The 24,182-nt window shown below is 46.1% G+C and overlaps 1 protein-coding gene across 1 annotated transcript; it reads left to right on the forward strand.

Annotated features, from left to right (window-relative positions):
* Window positions 1-22,064: 22,064 nt before the first annotated feature.
* On the forward strand, window positions 22,065-24,178 carry LOC125546849 (inactive TPR repeat-containing thioredoxin TTL3-like; the record flags this gene model as incomplete). Its single annotated transcript, XM_048710964.1, has 3 exons — window positions 22,065-23,198; window positions 23,805-24,006; window positions 24,119-24,178. Coding segments are annotated over exons 1-3 (1,134 nt in total), but the record flags the coding sequence as incomplete, so codon positions are not given.
* Window positions 24,179-24,182: the final 4 nt, after the last annotated feature.

Here is a 24,182-nt window from a genome sequence, read left to right on the forward strand (position 1 = left end):
CCGAAGGTGTCAGGTATCAATCTAGTGTGCTTGAATGAGCTACCTTGTTGGGTGTTCGAGAGGCAGAGGAAGATTACATTGACGTATATGCCAAGCCCAAGATGGATCACAACTCCATCGCCAACATGTACACAGAAATTCCCAATAAGTACAAGGAGTCCCGCAAGCTTGGATCAGTGTGCCACCTACTAGCTGGTCTTGCTACCTCCAACATGGTCATGAGGCATACTTTGATGCCCAAGTCAGGAGATGAGAAGATCATAAGAGGCCACTCTATCAACATGCTGCATCACATTGATCAACATCAGAAGTTCAAAGTTATAGATCTCAATGTTGAAACTGTCAAGAGAAATGCTACAGACCAGAAAAGATCAGTGGCTTTACGCCACATATCCAGATGCTTATCAACTCTAAGGGTGCAAACAAGTCATTTATGCTTGATTGTGAGCATTTTCCGCTACAGTCGGAGTTTGAGGATAACATCGTGATGATGGATCCATCCCATCCCACCTCAGCTATAACACAGGAAGAAGTAGAGGCTGCTAGTACTGCAGAGCCAAGTGCTTCCATCGCTCCATTGCTAAAAACCAAGACAGATCAAATGAACCACCTTCTTCAAGCTACTCGGAGGATCGAGCAGAGTTTGGCCATCCTCGCAAAGAACCACAAAGAGTCTTGAGAGAATCATTGAGACCAAATTCTATGATCTGGATGTCAAGGTTACAGAGATGCAGACAACCATTGAGAGTCTGAAGAAAGAGGTGGATGAATCTAAGCTTTAGTCTAGTGATGATGATGATCAGCATGGCACATGTCTTCCCACGACCACTCATTTCCAGACTATGCCCAGATCAACACCAGTACTAGTCACTTCCAAAGCCACAGTCTCAGCTCCAACTATTGCATCTATGGTTGCTCCATCAGTCGCTCCAGTTGTTTCTAAACCTCCAACTCAGTAGACATCAGCAGAGATCTTTGCAGACACACTTCTCTCCACTCTGACGTCTACGCACACCGGCACTGCAAGTTAGAGGACTTTACCACTAGGAGCTTGTAACGCCCCAAGACCGATGTGCCAGGTGTCCTCCAGTTATTCGCTGTTGTTGCCTTGTCTTTGCTTGCGTGTCATGCATTGCATATCATGTCATCATGTGCATTTCATTTGCATACATGTTCGTCTCATGCATCCGAGCATTTTTCCCGTTGTTCGTTTTGCAATCCGGCGCTCCTATGTCACCCGGTGTCCCTTTCTACCTTATTTTCATGTGTGGGGGTTAAACATTTCCGGATTGGACCGAGACTTACCAAGCGGCCTTGATTTATGTAACGCCCTCGATGCAGCTATATCTCCCACGTGTCGAAGCACGACTTAGAGGCATAACCGCATTGAAAGCAATGTCGCAAGTGAGGTAATATTCACACAACCCATGTAATACATAAGGGAAAGAGATACATAGTTGGCTTACAATCGCCACTTCACACAATTACATGAATAAAGCATTACAACAACCAAATACAATCAAGGTCCGACTATGGAACCAAAATAAAAGAAGAACCCCAAATGCGACAACGGTCCCTGATCGACCCCAACTGGGCTCCATTACTGATCAACTAGAACGAAACAACACAAGGGACAAGATCTTCATCGAGCTCCTCCTGAGCTTGGTTGCGTCATCTGCACGGACTCATCGGCACCTGCAAACTGGTTTTGCAAGTATCTGTGAGCCACAGGGACTCAGCAATCTCGCACCCTCGCGATCAAGACTATTTAAGCTTATGGGTAAAGTAAAAGGTATGAGGTGGAGCTGCAGCAAGCGACTAGCATATATGGTGGCTAACATACGCAAATAAGAGCGAGAAGAGAAGGCAAAGCACGGTCGAGAAAGTATGATCAAGAAGTGATCCTAAAACAACCTACGTCAAGCATAACTCTAATACCGTGTTCACTTCCTGGACTCCGCCGGAAAGAGACCATCACGGTAACACACGCTGTTGATTCATTTTAATTAAGGTCAACTTCAGGTTTTCTACAACCGGGCGTTAACAAATTCCCATCTGTCCATAACCACGGGCACGGCTTTCGAAAGTTCAAATCCCTGCAGGGGTGTCCCAACTTAGCCCATCACAAGCTCTCACGGTCAACGAAGGAATAGACCTCCTCCCGAGACATTCCGATCAGACTCAGTATCCCGGTACAACAAGACATTTCGACAGGGTAAAACTAAACCAGCAACACCGCCCGAATGTGCTGACAAATCCCGATAGGAGCTGCACATATCTCTTTCTCAGGGCACACTCAGATGAGCTCTCCATACAACTAAAACCAAACCTCGAGTTTCCCCAAGGGGGCGCTGCACAGGACTCTAGTTTGGACCAACACTCAGAGGAGCACTGGCCCGGGGGGGTAAAATAATGATGACCCTCAGGAGCGCGACTCCCAAGGGAAAAGAAAAGGGCTAGGTGGCAAATGGTAAAACCAATGTTGGGTATTGCTGGAAGAGCTTTACTTAAGGCGAACTGTCAAGGGGTTCCCATTATTACCCCAACTGCGTAAGGAACGCAAAATCCGGGAACATAACACCGATATGACGGAAACTAGGGCGGCAAGAGTGGAACAAAACACCAGGCATAAGGCCGAGCCTTCCACCCTTTACCAAGTATATAGATGCATTAATTAATTAAGATATATTGTGATATCCCAACAAGTAAACATGTTCCAACAAGGAACAATATCTCCATGTTCCAACAAGGAACAAACTTCAATCTTCACCTGCAACTAACAACGCTATAAGAGGGGCTGAGCAAAGCAGTAACATAGCCAAACAACAGTTTGCTAGGACATGGTGGGTTAGAGGTTTGACATGGCAATTTGGGAGGCTTGAAGGCAAGTGGTAGGCATCGTAGCATTGGCATAGCAAAAGAGCGAGCAATCTAGCAAGCAAAGATAGAAGTGATTTCGAGGGTATGATCATCTTGCCTGAAATCCCACAAGGAAGAAGAACGAGTCCATGAAGAAGATAAACGGACGTAGACGAACGGGTCCTCACAATCACAACATTATCGTAACCAACCCGAAGAAGCAAACACCGGAAAGAAACACACAACATAGTAAACAACCAACACATGAACATGGTATGATATGCGGGATGCGGTATGCGATGCATATGCATGATTGGACAAGGAATGCATGAACCTGGCCTCAACTTGGAAAACCAAGTGTGCCACTGGAAATATGAGATGAAATCGCTTGAGAACGATATAAAGAACGCCGGAATCGGAGTTACGATTTGGAAATGGCAAGCGATTCAAATATGGCACCGGTCTGCGATTTACAGCAAGTAGCCATCTAAATGCAACAAGATGAACATGCTACAGCACTCAAACATAGCAACAAAATACATGGCAGGGATCCATTCATGATGCTTAACAAAAGTCTAGCACTAAGCTACGGCCAAATCATCCATTAACAGGTTCAAACAAGCATGGCAAAAATGCATATGGTAAACAGATTTCAGACTTAGTGAAATTAACACAAGCCTGGAATTTCAGATCAGATATCACTCTTCGGAGCAACAAAACTATATGCTACAGGACCTGAACATGGCAAAGTAAAGCATGGCATGGAGCTACTCAAAGAGCTTAACAAAAGTCCCTTAGTGACCTTGAGCCAAAAGGGATCACAAATACAATTGCAAGCATGTGAACATGGCAAAAAAACATAATCAGTTCTCAGACTTAGTGAAAACTGGAGCATGCTGAAACAGATATCAAGTAGGCATGTTAACGAGCTCGATGCACTCACCACAGAGCAAGTCATGACAAGCTAAGCATACACCCATCAAGAATACACAAAATGCAAGCTAGACATGGCAAGAACAATAGCATAGCATGCACGGATCAACTACAACATCCTCGGCAAAATCGCTAACAAGTAGACAATCTGCCCAGATACATGAAGTAGCAAAAGTAGAGCTCGATTGACTCAAGCTAGGGTGCTCCATAATTGCAAACAAAGACATGGATGGATAGAGCACTACAATAATAACAAAACATCCTTACTGATCATCCTCAAAAGAGGCACGAATCACTAGGAAACAACATGAACATATGACAACATGAGATAAACAGATCCAGGACTTACCAAGTGCACCACTTGGCAAGCTTGTGCTAGTCACCACACACATCACAAAAATACATGGGTTGCACCTATGGAAAGATGGCAAAACCCTTAACAAAACATATGTACAGCTCATGGGCATATCATGCACACAATAATCATGGCAAAAATGACAAATATCTAAATGGAGTAGCAGATCTGACAATTAACTCAAGTAGCACACTTCCAACAGCATTTCGGGCATCAAAATGAACTCAAATGAAAATGATGCAATGAGATGAAATGATGTACTCTCTGAGACGAACATTTTGATATGCTATATGCATGAATCGGAGCTACGGATGCAAAGTTACGATGCGATGAACATGGGCATTTGGATCTGGGAATTTCGGGGACTTGGTGGAATTTATACCTCCGCGGAAGTCAACGCGGGATGGAGGGATCCGGGACGGAGAGGTGCAGATCTGAGACGGGACATTTGGTACGGGGAGTGGTGGATCTGGTCCATCTTCCATGGATCCGGCGCGGGACGAGCTCCGGCGATGTGAGGTGGGGCTCTGGCAAGCTCCGGTCGCCGGAGGCGGCGAGGCAGGAGGCGCGGCGCGCGGGACCGGCGACGATGGCGACCCGGCCGGCGGCAGCGGCGCTCAAAGGGCGGCGGCGGCGAGCAAACGCGGCAGCGCGGGTCGGCAGTGACAGAGCGGGCGGCGACGCACATCCGGCGAGGCGGCGGTGGCCAAGTCCCTGGCGGCGACAGCGCTAGGCCCCGAGGAGAGCGGGAGCGAGGAGTCGGGCCCCCATCGAGCGGCAGCGGCGGCGTTTCAGGCCGGGAGGGCCCGATCCGGGCCCCGGCGGGCCGCGGCGGCGGGGAGGAAAGAGAGGACGCGGGCGCGGGTGAGGTGGCGCGCCGTGGTTGGGCGAGGTGGCGGTGGAGCTGACATGGCGGGCGCTGATTCGCCGGAGTGAGGTGGTCGGTGGACGCGTCCGGCGCGGACGGACGTGTCCGGCGGCGCGAGGAGGGAGATGGCTAGGGTTCATCCGCGAAATGATCCGAAATTTCGGTAAGGCACACATATATATAGGTAGAGGGAGCTAGGAGAGTCCAAATGAGGTGCGGTTTGCGGCTACGCGATCGTGATCGAACGACCGAGATGATGGAGATGGTTTTGGTGGGTTTTGGGCCAAATTGGAGGGGTGTTGGGCTGCAACACACACGAGGCCCTTTCGGTCCCTCGCTTAACCGTTGGAGTATCAAACGAAGTCCAAATGGTACGAAACTTGACAGGCGGTCTACCGGTAGTAAACCAAGGCCGTATGACAAGTCTTGGTCCAATCCAGAAACGTTTAATCCCCACACAAGAAAGAAAGGTAGAAATGACCACCGGAGGAGAACGGAGTGTCGGAATGCAAAACGGACAACGGGGAAAATGCTCGGGTGCATGAGACGAACATGTATGCAAATGAAATGCACATGATGACATGATATGCAATGCATGACACGCAAGCAATGACAAGGCAACAGCAGCGAATAACTGGACGACACCTGGCACATTGGTCTCGGGGCGTTACAACACTCCACCACTACGAGAGGATCTCGTCCCGAGATCTAGAATGGCACCGGAGGAACAACGGAAGAGAAAGAGAAGAGGTAAAACTAAGTTGCTTCTTTGACAAACGAGTGAAACCAAAGAACCTTGAAAAGGTTAAGCCATTTCGAGAAAAGAATACAATGGAGATGAACGAAGTTGAAAGCACTCCATTAGCAAAGAGGAACAAGGAAGAACAACTTCGGTCAGCACTCCGGTTGAAAAGAAAAAAATTGAATAAGAACATGGTAAGATGAGAAGATACTTGATGACATTACAAAACACTGCCTCCGGAACAAAGGGAAACAATATCTTGAGAGAGCACGGTTACAACAAATGCTAGAACAGAGTTGTTGAAAAACCAACAACGAAAAGAATACACTTGATATGGTCTTATGGAATACATCTCGAATTATGGGGTGACAGCCTGCCACTCACGGAAAAAGAATTGGATTGGAATGAACAAGGAGACGGGAAACTTATCACCGGAAGGATATATGAAGAACTTGGATCATATATGAGCACAATTATAGCAACAATCCTTAGGGAAGACTTTAGGTGAAATATAACCCAAGATAACTCCAATGACGAGATTGATGGATTTAAAATATCTCATTCATGACAACATGTGAATCATGAAACATGAATTCAAATTATCAAGAATGACATAATACCACCTCCAATGATACGGAAGAAAGAAAGCACTCCGGATTACAATATGAAGAAAGCTTGAGCTCTTAGAAAAAATCTCAACGAACTCTTGGAGAAGGGATATAAATCATTGTTGGACCACCATGTATAGCCTCCATGAAGAAACTCCGGTAATCAAAAAGAACAACAAAAATAGAGAGAAATTGGAAACACAAGGTGAAACCTTGTAATGATTTAGATGGATCTCCGTGATAACATAGTTCAAAGAGGTTGAAACCCCGGGAAAAAGATAAAATGAAACAAATGAAACCGAGAATTTGAAGGGCCTCCGGAATAAAGAATTAATCATTATGATGAAACAAGAATAAGAATTATATTATGCTTATCCTTCACCAATTTAAATTGATGACAAGCAACGGATTTGACATATTACTTATTCTCGTAGAAAAGATTAAGAGAGATATAACATAAACTTGAGAAGGTCTTCAACGAACCACCGGAATAATTGAAACAACGAATAAATTGATATGATAAATGAAGGAAGAAGAATCTTGAACGAAGCACCATAAGAATTGAAAATGAACGAATAAAAGATAACGAATCACCGGGAAGAATTTGCAGATGAACGAAGATGCTTGAGAGAAACTAGATACATGAGAACGAAGGGATCACGAACTGATTAAAGATCACTTGAACGAAGCACCGGTAAGATTGAAGAACAGAGCTAAAAGCTGAGAATGAATAATATTTGAAAAGATGGATTCCGGATAACAAATTGAGATGACTCTTGAATTTGCTCCGGATAGTTGAAAAGAAAATCTCACAATCGCGAATAATTATGAGAGGATGGCAACAAGATAGAATCACGAATCTTGAAGAGAATGGAGCAAGATTGAGAGAAAAATCTTCTTCGGTCTCCAAACGCAGAGAATGACGATGAGGAACACCACCATGAATTATTTAGACACTCCGGAAGACTCAAAACGAAGAGGTTGAGCCAACGATGATAAGAAATTGAGAGATCTTGGAGAAATACATCTGACTGATGAAAACTTCATTCTTACGTCAAACTTCGAAATGAAATTGAGGTTACCTCCGGGAAAAATAAGAAGAGTCAGGTAAGATCCTGGGAAAAGACCTGTGGGTTAGGGCCCACTAAAAAGAAAACACCGTTGAAATGATTTGAAAGAGAGATTGCACCGGTTGAATTAAATGGCTTGAATGAGATAACATCCTCGAAAGAGCTTGAACGAATGTAGAGTGGAAACACGAATCTTGGAGATATCTTCAGCACTCCGGAACAAATGAATAGCGAGAAGTAGATGTTTAATAGGTGCACCGGCATGAGAAGGTATTTGAAACGAGGGAAAAGGGATATGATCAACACTAAAGCTTGAATTGGTTCCACCAGAGAAGAAAACGAGTGATGAGAGACGAACTTGATGCTCCGTTAGAATCTTCATGAGAATCACCGGATAAGAATATTGATAGAAAAGAAAGGAGAGACTTCACAAGAATAAAAGGATACTTGATTAAGAGATCTGAATCCTTGGAGAAAAACAAAGGGAGGGAGGGTGGGAAAAACAAAGACAATTTGGGATGGATGAAACGAACACCGTTGAGAAGAACTGATACTTGATCTTGCGAATGTTGAAGTGATCAGATCCACTTGAAGAGAGACACACCGGTTGAAAAGGATTGGCATGACAGACTCGATGATCGAGAAGGATTAGTATTCACATAGGAATATGAGAACACCATTTGGAAAAAGGTATAGAATCAACATTTGACTTCGAAGCAACTCGAATACCACATCTCAAAACAACACAAGGATTGGCTTGCAGAATAAGCCAGAACAAACATATGATAGAGATTTCATCCGAAGTTTTTGTGGTGGGGCCTACACGGGCTCGATCGTACAGCACCATCATGTACAAGGCAGTGCACATGACATACGAAGCGTCCCCGAGTCGGCATAGCCAAGGACTCTTTAAGACACAACGAGACCACTGTAAAACCGACCGTGAATAGGCGGACCACTAGACGTCGAACCCCAATTTCATATCATACATCTGTCAGAAAGATATCCTAAGAGCTACTTGAATTCCCACCTATGAAACTCCCGAACCTTTCCGGTTATGCAATCAGGTGTTGGGGATACATGGAAGCATAATATCTCACCCAAAACTAGCAAATCCTACATCCAGCTGTATCCATCCTTCAACACATAACCAAGAAAACTTCGGAAACCATCTACCTCAACCTTCGAAAAGCATCCGTTATACAAGTTATGGAGATACTCCCGAACTCCCGCCCCAGTACTGGGTGGCGTCGAGGTTATCTCACCAACGAACTGCATAAAAGAGATTTTTGATGTCGGCGTACTAAACTCAGGTATTCCAGAACTGCAACGATAAAATTATGACGACAACACCTCAGAGCTCAACTCCCCGGGACACTTCCACAAAACCCCTGACAGGAGGCACCAAGACAATGTTCTCATCACAAAACCATCGGAACGATTCCAAGATACCCGCATGATCCTAAAAAAAAATTAGTGAAATTTGAGAAGAGAAGAGTCAAAACTCTACATCGGGATGCCTTACCAGAGCGATGAGGAGACTGGGGAGTAAAAAGAATTCCAAAACTCTCTGATATATAATTCCTAAATGACTCAAAACATTTTTTCTAGACACAAACTCGGCCGCTAAAACGATCAATCAGTGGGGGCTCCTAAGGTCGGGGAAGGCTCTGATACCAACTTGTAACGCCCTCGATGCGGCTATATCTCCCACGTGTCGAAGCACAACTTAGAGGCATAACCGCATTGAAAGCAATGTCGCAAGTGAGGTAATCTTCACACAACCCATGTAATACATAAGGGAAAGAGATACATAGTTGGCTTACAATCGCCACTTCACACAATTACATGAATAAAGCATTACAACAACCAAATACAATCAAGGTCCGACTACGGAACCAAAATAAAAGAAGAACCCCAAATGCGACAACGATCCCCGATCGACCCCAACTGGGCTCCATTATTAATCAACTAGAATGAAACAACACAAGGGACAAGATCTTCATCGAGCTCCTCCTGAGGTTGGTTGCGTCATCTGCACGGACTCATCGGCACCTGCAAACTGGTTATGGAAGTATCTGTGAGCCACAGGGACTCAGCAATCTCGCACCCTCGCGATCAAGACTATTTAAGCTTATGGGTAAAGTAAAAGGTATGAGGTGGAGCTGCAGTAAGCGACTAGCATATATGGTGGCTAACATACGCAAATGAGAGCGAGAAGAGAAGGCAAAGCACGGTCGAGAAAGTATGATCAAGAAGTGATCCTAAAACAACCTACGTCAAGCATAACTCCAACACCGTGTTCACTTCCCGGACTCCGCCGGAAAGAGACCATCATGGTAACACACGTTGTTGATTCATTTTAATTAAGGTCAACTTCAGGTTTTCTACAACCGGACGTTAACAAATTCCAATCTGCCCATAACCGCGGGCACGGCTTTCGGAAGTTCAAATCCCTGCGGGGGTGTCCCAACTTAGCCCATCACAAGCTCTCACGGTCAACGAAGGAATAGACCTCCTCCCGAGACATTCCGATCAGACTCGGTATCCCGGTACAACAAGACATTTCGGCAGGGTAAAACTAAACCAGCAACACCGCCCGAATGTGCCGACAAATCCCGATAGGAGCTGCACATATCTCTTTCTCAGGGCACACTCAGATGAGCTCTCCATACAACTAAAACCAAACCTCGAGTTTCCCCGAGGGGGCGCTGCACAGGACTCTAGTTTGGACCAACACTCAGAGGAGCACTGGCCCGGGGGGGTAAAATAATGATGACCCTCAGGAGCGCGACTCCCAAGGGAAAAGAAAAGGGCTAGGTGGCAAATGGTAAAACCAATGTTGGGCATTGCTGGAAGAGCTTTACTTAAGGCGAACTTCATTGTTGGAAGTGATTTCGAGGGTATGATCATCTTGCCTGAAATCCCGCAAGGAAGAAGAACGAGTCCATGAAGAAGACAAATGGACGTAGACGAACGGGTCCTCACAATCACGACGTTACCGTAACCAACCCGAAGAAGCAAACACCGGAAAGAAACACACAACATAGTAAACAACCAACACATGAACATGGTATGATATGCGGGATGCGGTATGCGATGCATATGCATGATTGGACAAGGAATGCATGAACCTGGCCTCAACTTGGAAAACCAAGTGTGCCACTGGAAAGATGAGATGAAATCGCTTGAAAACGATATAAAGAACGCCGGAATCGGAGTTACGGTTTGGAAATGGCAAGCGATTCAAATATGGCACCGATCTGCGATTTACAGCAAGTAGCCATCTAAATGCAACAAGATGAACATGCTACAGCACTCAAACATGGCAACAAAATACATGGCAGGGATCCATTCATGATGCTTAACAAAAGTCTAGCACTCAGCTACGGCCAAATCATCCATTCACAGGTTCAAACAAGCATGGCAAAAATGCATATGGTAAACAGATTTCAGACTTAGTGAAATTAACACAAGCCTGGAATTTCAGATCAGATAGCACTCTTTGGAGCAACAAAACTATATGCTAAAGGACCTGAACATGGCAAAGTAAAGCATGGCATGGAGCTACTCAAAGATCTTAACAAAAGTCCCTTAGTGACCTTGAGCCAAAAGGGATCAGAAAATACAATTGCAAGCATGTGAACATGGCAAAAAAACATAATCAGTTCTCAAACTTAGTGAAAACTGGAGCATGCTGAAACAGATATCAAGTAGGCATGTTAACGAGCTCGATGCACTCACCACAGAGCAAGTCATGACAAGCTAAGCATACATCCATCAAGAATACACAAAATGCAAGCTAGACATGGCAAGAACAATAGCATAGCATGCACGGATCAACTACAACATCCTCGGCAAAATCGCTAACAAGTAGACAATCTGCCCAGATACACGAAGTAGCAAAAGTAGAGCTCGATCGACTCAAGCTAGGGTGCTCCATAATTGCAAACAAATACATGTATCGATAGAGAACTACAATAATAACAAAACATCCTTACTGATCATCCTCAAAAGAGGCACGAATCACTAGGAAACAACATGAACATATGACAACATGAGATAAACAGATCCAGGACTTGGTGGAAATGCTAAGTCCCTGAAATCAGCATTACCAAGTGCACCACTTGGCAAGCTTGTGCTAGTCACCACACACATCACAAAAATACATGGGTTGCACCTCTGGAAAGATGGCAAAACCCTTAACAAAACATATGTAGAGCTCATGGGCATATCATGCACACAATAATCATGGCAAAAATGACAAATATCTAAATGGAGTAGCAGATCTGACAATTAACTCAAGTAGCACTCTTCCAACAGCATTTCGGGCATCAAAATCAACTCAAATGAAAATGATGCAATGATATGAAATGATGTACTCTCTGAGACGAACATTTTGGTATGCTATATGCATGAATCGGAGTTACGGATGCAAAGTTACGATGCGATGAACATGGGCATTTGGATCTGGGAATTTCGAGGACTTGGTGGAATTTATACCTCCGTGAAAGTCAACGCGGGACGGAGGGATCCGGGACGGAGCGGTGCAGATCTGAGACGGGACGTTTGGTTCGGGGAGTGGTGGATCTGGTCCATCTTCCACGGATCCGGCGCGGGACGAGCTCCGGCGATGTGAGGTGGGGCTCCGGGGAGCTCCGGTTACCGGAGGCGGCGAGGAAGGAGGCGTGGTGCGCGGGACCGGCGACGGCGGCGACCCGGCCAGCGGCAGCGGCGCTCAAAGGGCGGCGGCGGCAAGCAAACGCGGTAGCGCGGGTCGGCAGTGACAGAGCGGGCGGCGGCGCACATCGGGCGAGGCGGCGGCGGCCAAGTCCCTGGCGGCGACGGCGCTAGGCCCCGAGGAGAGCGAGAGCGAGGGGTCGGGCCCCCATCGAGCGGCGGCGGCGGCGTTTCGTGCCGGGAGGGCCCGATGCCCCGGCGGGCCGCGGCGGCGGGGAGGAAAGAGAGGGCGCGGGCGCGGGTGAGGTGGCGCGCCGTGGTTGGAGCTGACGTGGCGGGCGCTGATTCGCCGGAGTGAGGTGGCCGGTGGACGCGTCCGGCGCGGACGGACGTGTCCGGCGGCGTGAGGAGGGAGATGGCTAGGGTTCATCCGCGAAATGATCCGAAATTTCAGGGAGGCACATATATATATATAGGTAGAGGGAGCTAGGAGAGTCCAAATGAGGTGCGGTTTGCGGCCACGCAATCGTGATCGAATGACCGAGATGATGGAGATGGTTTTGGTGGGTTTTGGGCCAAATTGGAGGGGTGTTGGGCTGCAACACACACGAGGCCCTTTCGGTCCCTCGGTTAACCGTTGGAGTATCAAACGAAGTCCAAATGGTACGAAACTTGACAGGCGGTCTACCGGTAGTAAACCAAGGCCGTATGACAAGTCTCGGTCCAATCCAGAAATGTTTAATCCCCACACAAGAAAGAAAGGTAGAAATGACCACCGGAGGAGAACGAAGTGTCGGAATGCAAAACGGACAACGGGGAAAATACTCGGGTGCATGAGACGAACATGTATGCAAATGAAATGCACATGATGACATGATATGCAATGCATGACACGCAAGCAATGACAAGGCAACAGCAGTGAATAACTGGACGACACCTGGCACATTGTTCTCGGGGCGTTACAATTTACTACCGGTAGGCCGCCTGTCAAGTTTCGTACATTTGGACTTCGTTTCATGCTCCAACGGTTAACCGAGGGACCAAAAAGGCCTCGTGTGTGTTGCAGCCCAACACCCCTCCATTTTGGCCCAACTCCCACGAAAACCCCTTCCATCCTCTCGGTCGTTCGATCACGATCGCGTGGCCGAAAACCACACCTCATTTGGACTCTCCTAGCTCCCTCTACCTATAAATAGGTGCTCCCCTCCCAAAATTCACGGATGAGCCCTAGCCATCTCCCTCCTCGCGCTGCCGGACACGTCCATCCCGCACCGGACATGTCCAGCCGCCGCCGCCACATCACTCCGCCCAATCGCATCGCGACACGTCACCGCCGCCGCCTCCTGCACCAACCAGACGCTGCCACCTCAGCCGGTCGCCTCCCTCTCTCTCCACCGCGCCTGCCGCCGGCCCGCGGGGCCCGAGGCCGGCCCGCCCGAGCCGCGACCGGGCCCGAGCCCCCGCGGGTCGCCTGCCTCCTTGCCGCGCCTCGCCTTCGCCGCTGTGTGCCTCGCCGCCGCCACCGGAGTTCGCCCCGCCGCCTCGTCCTTCGAACCGCCGCCCGCCGGCAGCCTTCCTCCGCCGCCCCGCGCCGGGATCCGGCCGAAACCGGCGAGATCCGGCCTGGATCCGCCATCTCCGGTGAGATCCACCCCTCTCCCCGCCATCTCCGGCGAGAACCGCGCCGGCGAACCTTGGGTCCCGTGCCATTGACTTTTACCTCGAGGGTATAATTTCTACTAACTCCCCGAGATTCCCAGATTCATATGCTCATGTTCATCATGTCGTAACTTTGCATCCGTAGGTCCGTTTTGAGCGTGTATCATATCAAAATGTTTGGCTCAGAGAGTACATCATTTCATCTCATTGCATCATTTTCATTTGAGCTCATATTGATGCCCGAAATACTGTTGGAAGAGTGCTATTTGAGATAGTTGCTAGATCTGCTGCTCCAATTAGCTTTTTGTCATTTTTTGCCATGATTATTGTGTGCATGATATGCCCCTGAGCTCTACATGTGTTTTGTTATATGCCATGCCATCTTTCCAGGGGTGCCATCCATGTATTTTTATGATCTGTGTGGTGACTAGGACAAGTTTTCAAAGTGGTGCATTCGTTAATGCTGATTTCAGGGACTTAGCATTTCCACTAAGTCCTTGATCTGTTTATCTCAATATGCCATATGTTCATGTTGTTTCCTAGTGATCCGTGCCTCTTTTGAGGATGATCAGTAAGGATGTTTTGTTAATCTTGTAGTGCTCTATCCATCCATGTCTTTGTTTGCAATTATGGTGCACCCTAGCTTGAGTAAATCGAGCTCTACTTTTGCTATTTCGTGAATCTGGGCAGATTGTCTACTTGTTAGCGATTTTGCCGAGGATGTTGTAGTTGATCTATGCATGCTATGCTATTGTTATTGCCATGTCTAGCTTGTATAATGTGTATTCTTGATGGGTGTATGCTTAGATTGTCATGCCTTGCTCTGTAGTGAGTGCATCGAACTCGTAAACATGCCTACTTGATATCTGTTTTTGCATGCTCCAGTTTTTCACTAAGTCTGTGATCTAATTATGTTTTTGCCATGTTCACATGCTTGCAAATGTATTTTCTGATCCCTTTTGGCTCAAGGTCACTAAGGGACTTTTGTTAAACTCTTTGAGTAGCTCCATGCCATGCCTTGCTTTGCCATGTTCAAGTCCTGTAGCATATAGTTTTCATGCTCCAAAGTGTGCTACCTGATCTGAAATTTCAGACAAGTGTTAATGTCACTGTCTGAAATCTGTTTGCCAAATGCATTTTTGCCATGCTTGTTTGAACCTGTTAATGGATGAATTGGCCGTATCTCAGTGTTCATCTTTTGTTAAGCATCATGAATGGATCCCTGCCATGTATTTTGTTGCCATGTTTGTGTGTTGTAGCATGTTTAACTTGTTGCATTTAGATGGCTACTTGATGTTTATCACAGACCATTGTCATATTCGAATCGCTTGCCATTTCCAAACCGTAACTCCGATTCCGGTGATCTTTATATCGATTTCAACCAAAATCACCTCACCTTTCTAGTGGCACACTTGGATTTCCAAGTTGAGGCCAGGTTCAATCATTCCTTGTCAAATCATGCATATGCATCGCATACCGCATCCCGCATATCATATCTTGTTCATGTGTTGGTTTGTTTACTACGTTGTGTGCTTCTTTCCGGTGTTTGCTTCTTCGGATTGGTTCTGGTAATGTCGCGTTTGTGAGGATCCGTTCGTCTATGTCCGTTTGTCTTCTTCATGGACTCGTTCTTCTTCCTTGCGGGATCTCAGGCAAGATGACCATACCCTCGAAATCACTTCTATCTTTGCTTGCTTAGTCGCTCGCTCTTTTGCTATGCCTATGCCGCGATACCTACCACTTGCTTATCATGCCACCTATATTGTTGAACCAAGCCTCTAACCCACCTTGTCCTAGCAAACCGTTGTTTGGCTATGTTACCGCTTTGCTTAGCCCCTCTTATAGCGTTGTTAGTTGCAGGTGAAGATTGGGGCTTGTTCCATGTTTGGAACATGGATATTTTGTTGGGATATCACAATATATATTATTTAATTAATGCATCTATATACTTGGTAAAGGGTGGAAGGCTCGGCCTTATGCCTGGTGTTTTGTTCCACTCTTGCCGCCCTAGTTTCCGTCATATCGGTGTTATGTTCCCGCATTTTGCGTTCCTTACGCGGTTGGGTTATAATGGGAACCCCTTGACAGTTCGCCTTGAATAAAACTCCTCCAGCAAGGCCCAACATTGGTTTTACCATTCGCCACCTAGCCTTTTCTTTCCCTTGGGTTAGGCCAGCCCAAGGGTCATCTTTATTTTAACCCCCCCGGGCCAGTGCTCCTCTGAGTGTTGGTCCACCTAAGCGATGTCCGGAGCTACCAGGGGCAACTCTGGGCTGGCCCTCCCGATGTCTGGCTCATCCGGTGTGCCCTGAGAACGAGATATGTGCAGCTCCTATCGGGATTTGTCGGCACATCTGGGTGGCTTTGCTGGTCTTGTTTTACCATTGCCGAAATGTCTTGTAACCGGGATTCCGAGTCTGATCGAGTCTTCCCGCTAGAAGGAATATCCTTCGTTGACCGTGAGAGGTTGTGATGGGCTAAGTTGGGACACCCCTGCAGGGATTTGAACTTTCGAAAGCCGTGCCCGCGGTTATGGGCAGATGGGAATTTGTTAATGTCTGGTTGTAGAAAACCTGAAGTTGATCCTAATTAAAATACATCAACCGCGTGTGTAACCGTGATGGTCTCTTCTCGGCGGGGTTCGGGAAGTGAACACGGTGTTGGAGTTATGCTTGACGTAGGTTGTTTTAGGATCACTTCTTGATCATACTTTTATCGACCGTGCTTTGCCTTCTCTTCTCGCTCTCATTTGCGTATGTTAGCCACCATATATGCTAGTCGCTTGCTGCAGCTCCACCTCATACCTTTACCTTACCCATAAGCTTAAATAGTCTTGATCGCGAGGGTGCGAGATTGCTGAGTCCCCGTGGCTCACAGATACTTCCAAAACCAGTTTGTAGGTGCCGTTGAGTCCATGCAGATGACGCAACCAAGATCAAGGAGGAGCTCGATGAAGATTTTGCCCTTTGTGTTGTTTCGTTCTAGTTGATCAGTAGTGGAGCCCAGTTGGGGTCGATCGGGGATCTGTGTAGCATTTGGGGTAGTCTTCTTTTATTTTGGCTCTGTAGTCGGGCCCTGATTGTATTTGGATGATGTAATGCTTTATTCATGTATTTGTGTGAAGTGGCGATTGTAAGCCAACTATGTATCTCTTTCCCTTATGTATTGCATGGGTTGTGTGAAGATTACCTCACTTGCGACATTGCTTTCAATGCGGTTATGCCTCTAAGTCGTGCTTCGACACGTGGGAGATATAGCCGCACCGAGGGCGTTACAGAACTACCGGAGATCGAGCCTAGAACGATGATTAGCTCTGCTTCTTCAAACTTTTTGGTACTTGTTGCCAAAGGGGGAGAATTAGTATAGATCATTAGGCTTCGAGAGAGATTACTCTTGCTTTTTATTGTTTGGTTTCTTGGATTTCATGCTACTTTCAGATACTTTTGTTTGATGCTTGTATGAGACAATGTTACTTTGTGCTTGGTCATATCGTACTTTGATGCTATGCTTGCTTAAATATCTATCCACATGCTCTTTGTATGATCATTCACTTATTTGGTTGGTGATGAGTTATTATTACATTGCAATCATATCATTTTGAGCACACCACCAAGATGTATGTGACATGGAAGAGTGACCCATGATCCTAATCGATTGTGCATTTGTATTCAAACACAAATTTAGGGGGGGGCTTGCTTATCATATCATTTTGAGCGACGATGTATTTCTTTGATTATATCATTTGTCAAAGGTTTGATCTATATGTTGTCATCAATTACCAAGAAGGGGGGATTGAAAGTGGAACTAATCCCCGGGTGGTTTTGGTAATTAATAACAACATATAAGTCATTGATCTAATGCTCATTGATAATAGATTTCAGAGAAGATCAATGATTCGCATGGCAAGGACTAGTGATTGTGGACCCCTCAAAATGCTAAGGACAAGGATTGGCAAAGCTCCAAGAATCTACATTTTTGGTTAAGTGATCCAAGATCACATTGAGTCCATAGGAAAGCCAATACTATTTAAAAGGGGATGAGGTTTTGATCATGACTCAATTGCTCAAGTGCTTAGTGATATTGCTCCAAAAATCCTCAAACACTTCTCCACATCACATGCGTCCAAAACCCTAAAGTATCATCTCGGTCCCACCAAAAATCTCTATCCCGGACTCACCAAGTTGATCACATACATTGCCTAAGCCAAACCCTAGCATTTCGGTTCTACGGACATGGATCTCGGTCTCACTGAGATGGCGTGACCAAGTTTGTGTTGTGAAGTTGCTTCATTTTAGAATTAATGAGACGAAATGACTGGGACTACCGAAATGAGGTCTGTCCTAGCCATTGCACTGCAGTTGCACTAAGATGTTCTGATCGGTCTCACCAAGACTTCCAATGTTTGAATCTTTTACACTAATTTGTCTCACCGAGATTTCAGTCCGGTTTTACCGAGTTGGGTCAATGACTTTTAATGGTTGGATCTTTGGGTGAAGGGTATATATATACCCCTCCACCCCACTTAATCTCTAAGACAGTCATCAGAACGAAACACTACTTCCACTACTCATTTTCCGAGAGAACCATTTACTCATGTGTTGAGATCAAGCTATTCCAATCCGACCATTTGAACCTTGATTTCTAGCCTTCCCAAGTTGCTTTTAATTCAACCCCCTCTTCTACCAAAGCCAAATTGGTGAGAGAGTGATTCAGTGTTGGGGAGACTATCATTTGAAGCACAAGAGCAAGGAGTTTATTATCAACAACACCATTTATTACCTTTTGGAGAGTGGAGTCTCCTAGATTGGTTAGGTGTCACTTGGGAGCCTCTAAGAGATTGTGGAGTTGAACCAAGGAGTTTGTAAGGCAAGGAGATCACCTACTTTGTGAAGATCTACCCGAGTGAGGCTATTCCTTCGTGGGCGTAAGCCATGATGGAATAGACAAGGTTGCTTCTTCATGGACCCTTCATGGGTGGAGCCCTCCGTCAACTCGCACAACCATTACTCTCTGTGGGTTGAAGTCTCCATCAACGTGGATGTACGATAGCACCACCTATGGAACCATGACAAAAATCATCGTGTCTTCATTGCGTTTGAGTTCTCCGATCCCTTCTTTACATTCATATGCAAAGTCTTTACTTTCCGCTGCTCAACTCTTAGACTTGCATGTGTAGGGCATACTTGACTTGGTTGAATTGCTAAAACTTTCCTACAACTAAAATTGGGAAAATGATAAGTTTTATTTGGTCAAGTAGTCTAATCACCCCCTCCAGACATACTTTTGATCCTACAGCCACACGCTACGCGAGACTGACTGTGCTGAGCCAACCTTGCATTTCCAAGGTGTGCCTATTTACCTCATGCCACCTTTTTCTTCCTAACTAGAAAATAAGATGTGTAAGGTAGGCTTTTGCTGGTTTTCATCTCCGTCTTCTTATTTTTGGCTACTTTTCTAAGCATCTGCTAGTGATGGCAACTTAATCCCGACTAGTACAATTTTGAGAGGATTATTGTCCGACTCATTCTTGTTTTCCATAGTACCACTTCAATGTTCTTAGAATGTCCAACGAGTAAATTATAATCATCAATGGCAGCTCCGACCCGGGTCACACTTATTACTTGAGTATACAAATATGCGGCCTGTTATTTTGGCAGAAGTTGTGATTTTTGTAAATGTCATTTTGCTTGATCCGATATGTACTAACATTCCTTGCCACCTTCTTGTAGTCACAATATTGGACACAAGATGGTGAGCTCATTGTTGGGTAGAGTAGGAATAAAAACCTCCATAAAGTAGGTCACTTGTCTTGTAATAACCAATAGTATGTCTAGCTATTCTTGAACATGTTTAGTGTGTGTAGATAGCGTTGAAACAAAAGTTGTTCAACCTTTTGAAACTTAGTTCACAGAAATTTACCGGAAATTTATCCTAGTGGACGCCACTTCTTTATCTTATTTGTTTGTCTTGCACTGAGAATGAGTAAGTGGAACGGAGAAACTCCAAAATACTTTGTCCATCAAATTGTAGTGTCTTAAGAGCTCTATTTTTATATCAACCGAGTAGAGCTTGTACTTTATTCTCATTGAAGACTTTAGTCTAAAAATAATAATATTGAAGTTGAAGAGACATCTTCTCTTTGTACAAATACAAAAAAAGTAGATTACAAAATTTATCCACGACCGAGATATACAATTGACTATTGGTGTCTAGTTTGAATTTGTTATTGTTCCCTTGGCCTCTACAATGAGAAGGAGTGCACAACCTACAAATACGTTTATTACAAAGTCTTAAAAATAAAGGAAAAGGCCCTCATGCTAACATATGTAAAACAAGAAAAAAAGTGCTAAATAGAGCTACCGTCACCTAGTCACCTATGAACACACCATGAAAAAGTAGCAAGTAACTGCATCACTATGGTCTCCAACCACTTGCTTCACCTGATCATGCTTTCCACAAACCCGGCCTATGTAAGAATGCTCATGATTGCAACAATACAACACTCCTAGGAATAACTCGGTTTTGGTAGTTTAAACTTCTTTGTCAAAATAATATAGTTGTATCATAACCAAATAACCTAACATTTATCAGAACTACACTCATAATCTAGGAGAAGGGACGCCACCCTGGACCATCGGGCCATTTTCCTACACATATGAGCATCATTTAAGAGCAATACACAATACCTAGAGAAACCGAGCAGTTTGGCATATACATTCACCTTGTTTATAGAAGTTATTTTGAGCTAAGTATCTCTAGTCAAAGTTATCCTTTGACATATAATATTGTACCGAATGAGGTGTGTGTGAGTGTGTGTGGGGGGGGGGGGGGGGGTTGATGTACTAAGTTTCCACAAAATGTGCGAGTAAATAGCACATGCGAGTTCATGGTAAGTCAATACATCGAGCCGGTAAAGAAAATGTCCATTATGCTATACAACATGGCTGCAATTATTTGGCCCGATAAGAGCTCATCTAAATTTGACATTAAAATACCGGTCATATGACTTGTGCCAAAATGACATTCTCCCTTCTCGTAGTGTTATATAAGGAATTGCATTGTACAACTAATTAAGATTCATTTTTCATCCAACTTATTACAAATGGGTGTCACGGTCATTTTGGAGGCCAATGCATCCTAATTAGCTCTTTTGGCTTGGTATAGTTTCTTGATAGTAGTTGTGTTTTCCTCTATTCATTTAGCCATTGGTCATTACATGGCAGATATATTTTGTAGACCATTGCAACAATTAGTCACCACAAGAGAAATGCATCATGCACACTGTGTGATAAAAATAAAATAAAATATGGCAATACACCAAATATCTTAAATATTTCAGTGTTTGTTTAGTAATCTAGTTGGATACACAAATATTAGAACACATGGTTTGGATATTTAAACCCATTCTTAAACAATGTATATCTAGAAACATTAATTTATATTCAGATGCTCAACCATTTTTGGGACACCGAGGATTTGGGATATCCGAAGGTATTGCGTTATTAAATACGAGAATATATGATAACTTTTATATCATAAATTACATTAGACTTGACGATGTATGTATCTTGTATGCCACTAAAAAATACTATCCTTATATATTACAAATCTGATAGATAATGTTCAATTCTGTTGTTGAAATGTTGTCACCGCATCATCAATATTTACCTTATGCAAAGTATAGTGACGTTCTATCTAAAATTATAGTTAAAAGGAAGGTAACCCCGCCGTAGAACAAAAATATATCATAAAAGCCAAGTTCGTTTCTAAATCCACTAACAATATATGTTATTTACATCACTTAGATGGTACCAGTCAAAACACATCTTATGTCTAGATTGTATTGCCTCTTGAAACTAAAATAGTTGTAAAATTGCTATAACTCACCCGCAAATTTTTTTCTCTGCAAAAAGGTAGATTTTATTTTGACTGATTTTCTGTAAATCAAAGTGTTTCTAAGAAATTCAAAAAAAAATCGCTATAACTCCAAATATCTCTATAAATCAAAGTAGTTCAAAGAAATCTCGATAACTCTCTAACCCTCCAAAAACCCACAAGGTCCAAGAAGACAGAATCCCAAAACTCTATGGCACCAAACCGCAAAACCATCCTCCAGGCAGAAACCCAAACAGCCCCATAGAAGAAGAAAGGATAGAGATTTTTGTATTTTGCCCCCTGAGATACTCGAAGCGTCTCGGGGTCACCCCTGTGTCGGTGTGCGCAGAGTCTATTTCTTCCCCTGACGCCCAGTCCTCTCCCCTTTCTTCTTCCTTCCTTCCTTCTTCTCCCCTCTTTCTCCGGTCGGTGCTCGCCATCTCTCTCCATTTCCCCGCCTCACGAGAAACCCACACGCGCTTTTCCTCCATAATTTATTGCTCAGGGTTCTTGCCGAGCAGTACTGCGCAACCACCCCCGCCGCGCGCGCGCGCGCAAGGACGAGCTCTTCCCGTGTTGCGTGCTTCCTTCTATGCCTGCTTGTTTGGTCAGGGGAGGAGGAGGAGTTGCGGGGTGCAGGTGGCGGCATTGGTGAGATTTTGCGGTGAGATCCAGCCATGTCGGAGGCCGACCGGTTACGCCTCCCCGCGGCGGCGATGGCGCTCGACGGCGGCGCCGTGCGGGACAAGCCGGACTCCAAGGCTAACGTGTTCGCGGATCTTGGGTCCCCGGTGTCGCCGCTGCGGGCGCGGGCCAGCATGACGACCTCCTCCTCCTCCTCTTCCGGGTCGGCCAAGTCGCCAGCGCAGTCAAATGTTGGGGCGGCGGGAGTGGCAGGTGGGAGGAGCCACTCCGGTGAGCTGGCGGTGGAGAGCCACCCGCCGCGGCTTCCGGGGCACCGGCGGTCCGGATCTGGCCCGCTGATTTTCTCCGGCGGCAGCAGCAGCGGAGGGAGCGGGGGAGGCGGAGGGGACCGTGGGAGCACGGCGAGCTCGCCGATGACCAATGCGCTCCCCGCCGGTAACATCTGCCCATCTGGGCGCGTTCCGGGGGCGGCGGCCGCGCCGCCCCCGCCGCGCTCCCGCCCGGACGTGCTCGGATCCGGCACCGGCCACTATGGCCACGGGAGCATCATGCGCGGTGCCGGCATGGTCCCCGCGAGAAGCAGCATTGATGCGCCGTCCTTTCTCGGACACTCAATGCGATCTCCGGCAAGCTCCCCGGTGGCGCCACCGAGCGGCGGAAGCCTCCAGGAGATGACTCGCTTAGGCAACGAGTGGTACAAGAAGGGGAGGCACGGGGAGGCGCTGCGGTACTACGACCGTGCGGTGTCTCTCTGCCCCGAAAGCGCCGCGTGCCGCGGAAATCGTGCCGCCGCTCTCATCGGCCTCGGCCGGCTCGCCGATGCGCTCCGCGACTCCGAGGAGGCCGTGCGGCTCGACCCGGCCAGCGGTCGCGCCCACAGCCGCCTCGCTGGTCTCTACCTCCGGTGAGGTTCTTGTGCTCGTATCTTTGGGTCACTGTAACCGGCATTGCGCCGCTCTGCGGCAGAACGCATTAGATTCCAGTTCGATGTGCAGATCCCTACTTGATTCCATTGCTCTCAAGTGTTCACGTTTTCACGCCTGCATGTTGCTGTTGCTTTCTTGGCTGTGCTTGCCAGCTTTTCCCGTTAACAAAGTCCAACCTGAAGATGAAAGCAACATGATTGTTGCGTTGTTCCTCTTTCTTTTTGTTTGCGCTGCCCGATTTGATTGGGGATTGTTACTGGTCCGTGTGGTCTGTTTGATCATCCCTCTCCAATTTGAAAAAAAAGGAATTTTGGTGACAGAATTATCACATTAATTGGGCGTTTCCCATCACACAGTGCTGAATGAAAGGTGTTGCTTAGCTGTATTATTTTGTAAGCTTGCTTGATGCCATTGTCTTTAGGTACACTGAATTCAGACCACACAATGCTGACGAACCATGAATTTTAATCCTAATTCTGTTCAAGCGGGGCGCTGTCCTGACCTGAGAGCAATTCAGTGTTATTATTCAGATGTGCTGCATGCTTGTTTTGTTGCTGAAATCAGTGTTATTTCCATTGTTTCAGGCTGGGAATGATTGAAAAGGCGAGGAGGCACTTCACACAAGCCAGGCATCTTCACGAGTCCGACCCTGCAGACTGGGAGAAGCTGCAGGATGTGGAGATGCATCTAGGAAGAAGCACAGATGCCAGGAAAATTGGAGATTGGAAGAGCGCGCTGAGGGAAGCGGATGCTGCAATTGCGGCCGGAGCCGACTCGTCTCAGTTGGTAAATTGCTCATCCCTCGCTTGTGCTTTCTTTCTTTCAAGTGTTGGAAAATGGAATCAGTTTTACATTGTAGATTCTTGGTAGAATTTATACTGGTTTCTTTTTCAACCAGCTTCGTGCCTTGAGATCAGAAGCACTTCTCCGGCTCCACAAGCTAGAGGAGGCTGATTCGACTC

Source organism: Triticum urartu, chromosome 3, assembly GCF_003073215.2.
Source record: "Triticum urartu cultivar G1812 chromosome 3, Tu2.1, whole genome shotgun sequence".
Lineage (NCBI taxonomy): Eukaryota > Viridiplantae > Streptophyta > Magnoliopsida > Poales > Poaceae > Triticum > Triticum urartu.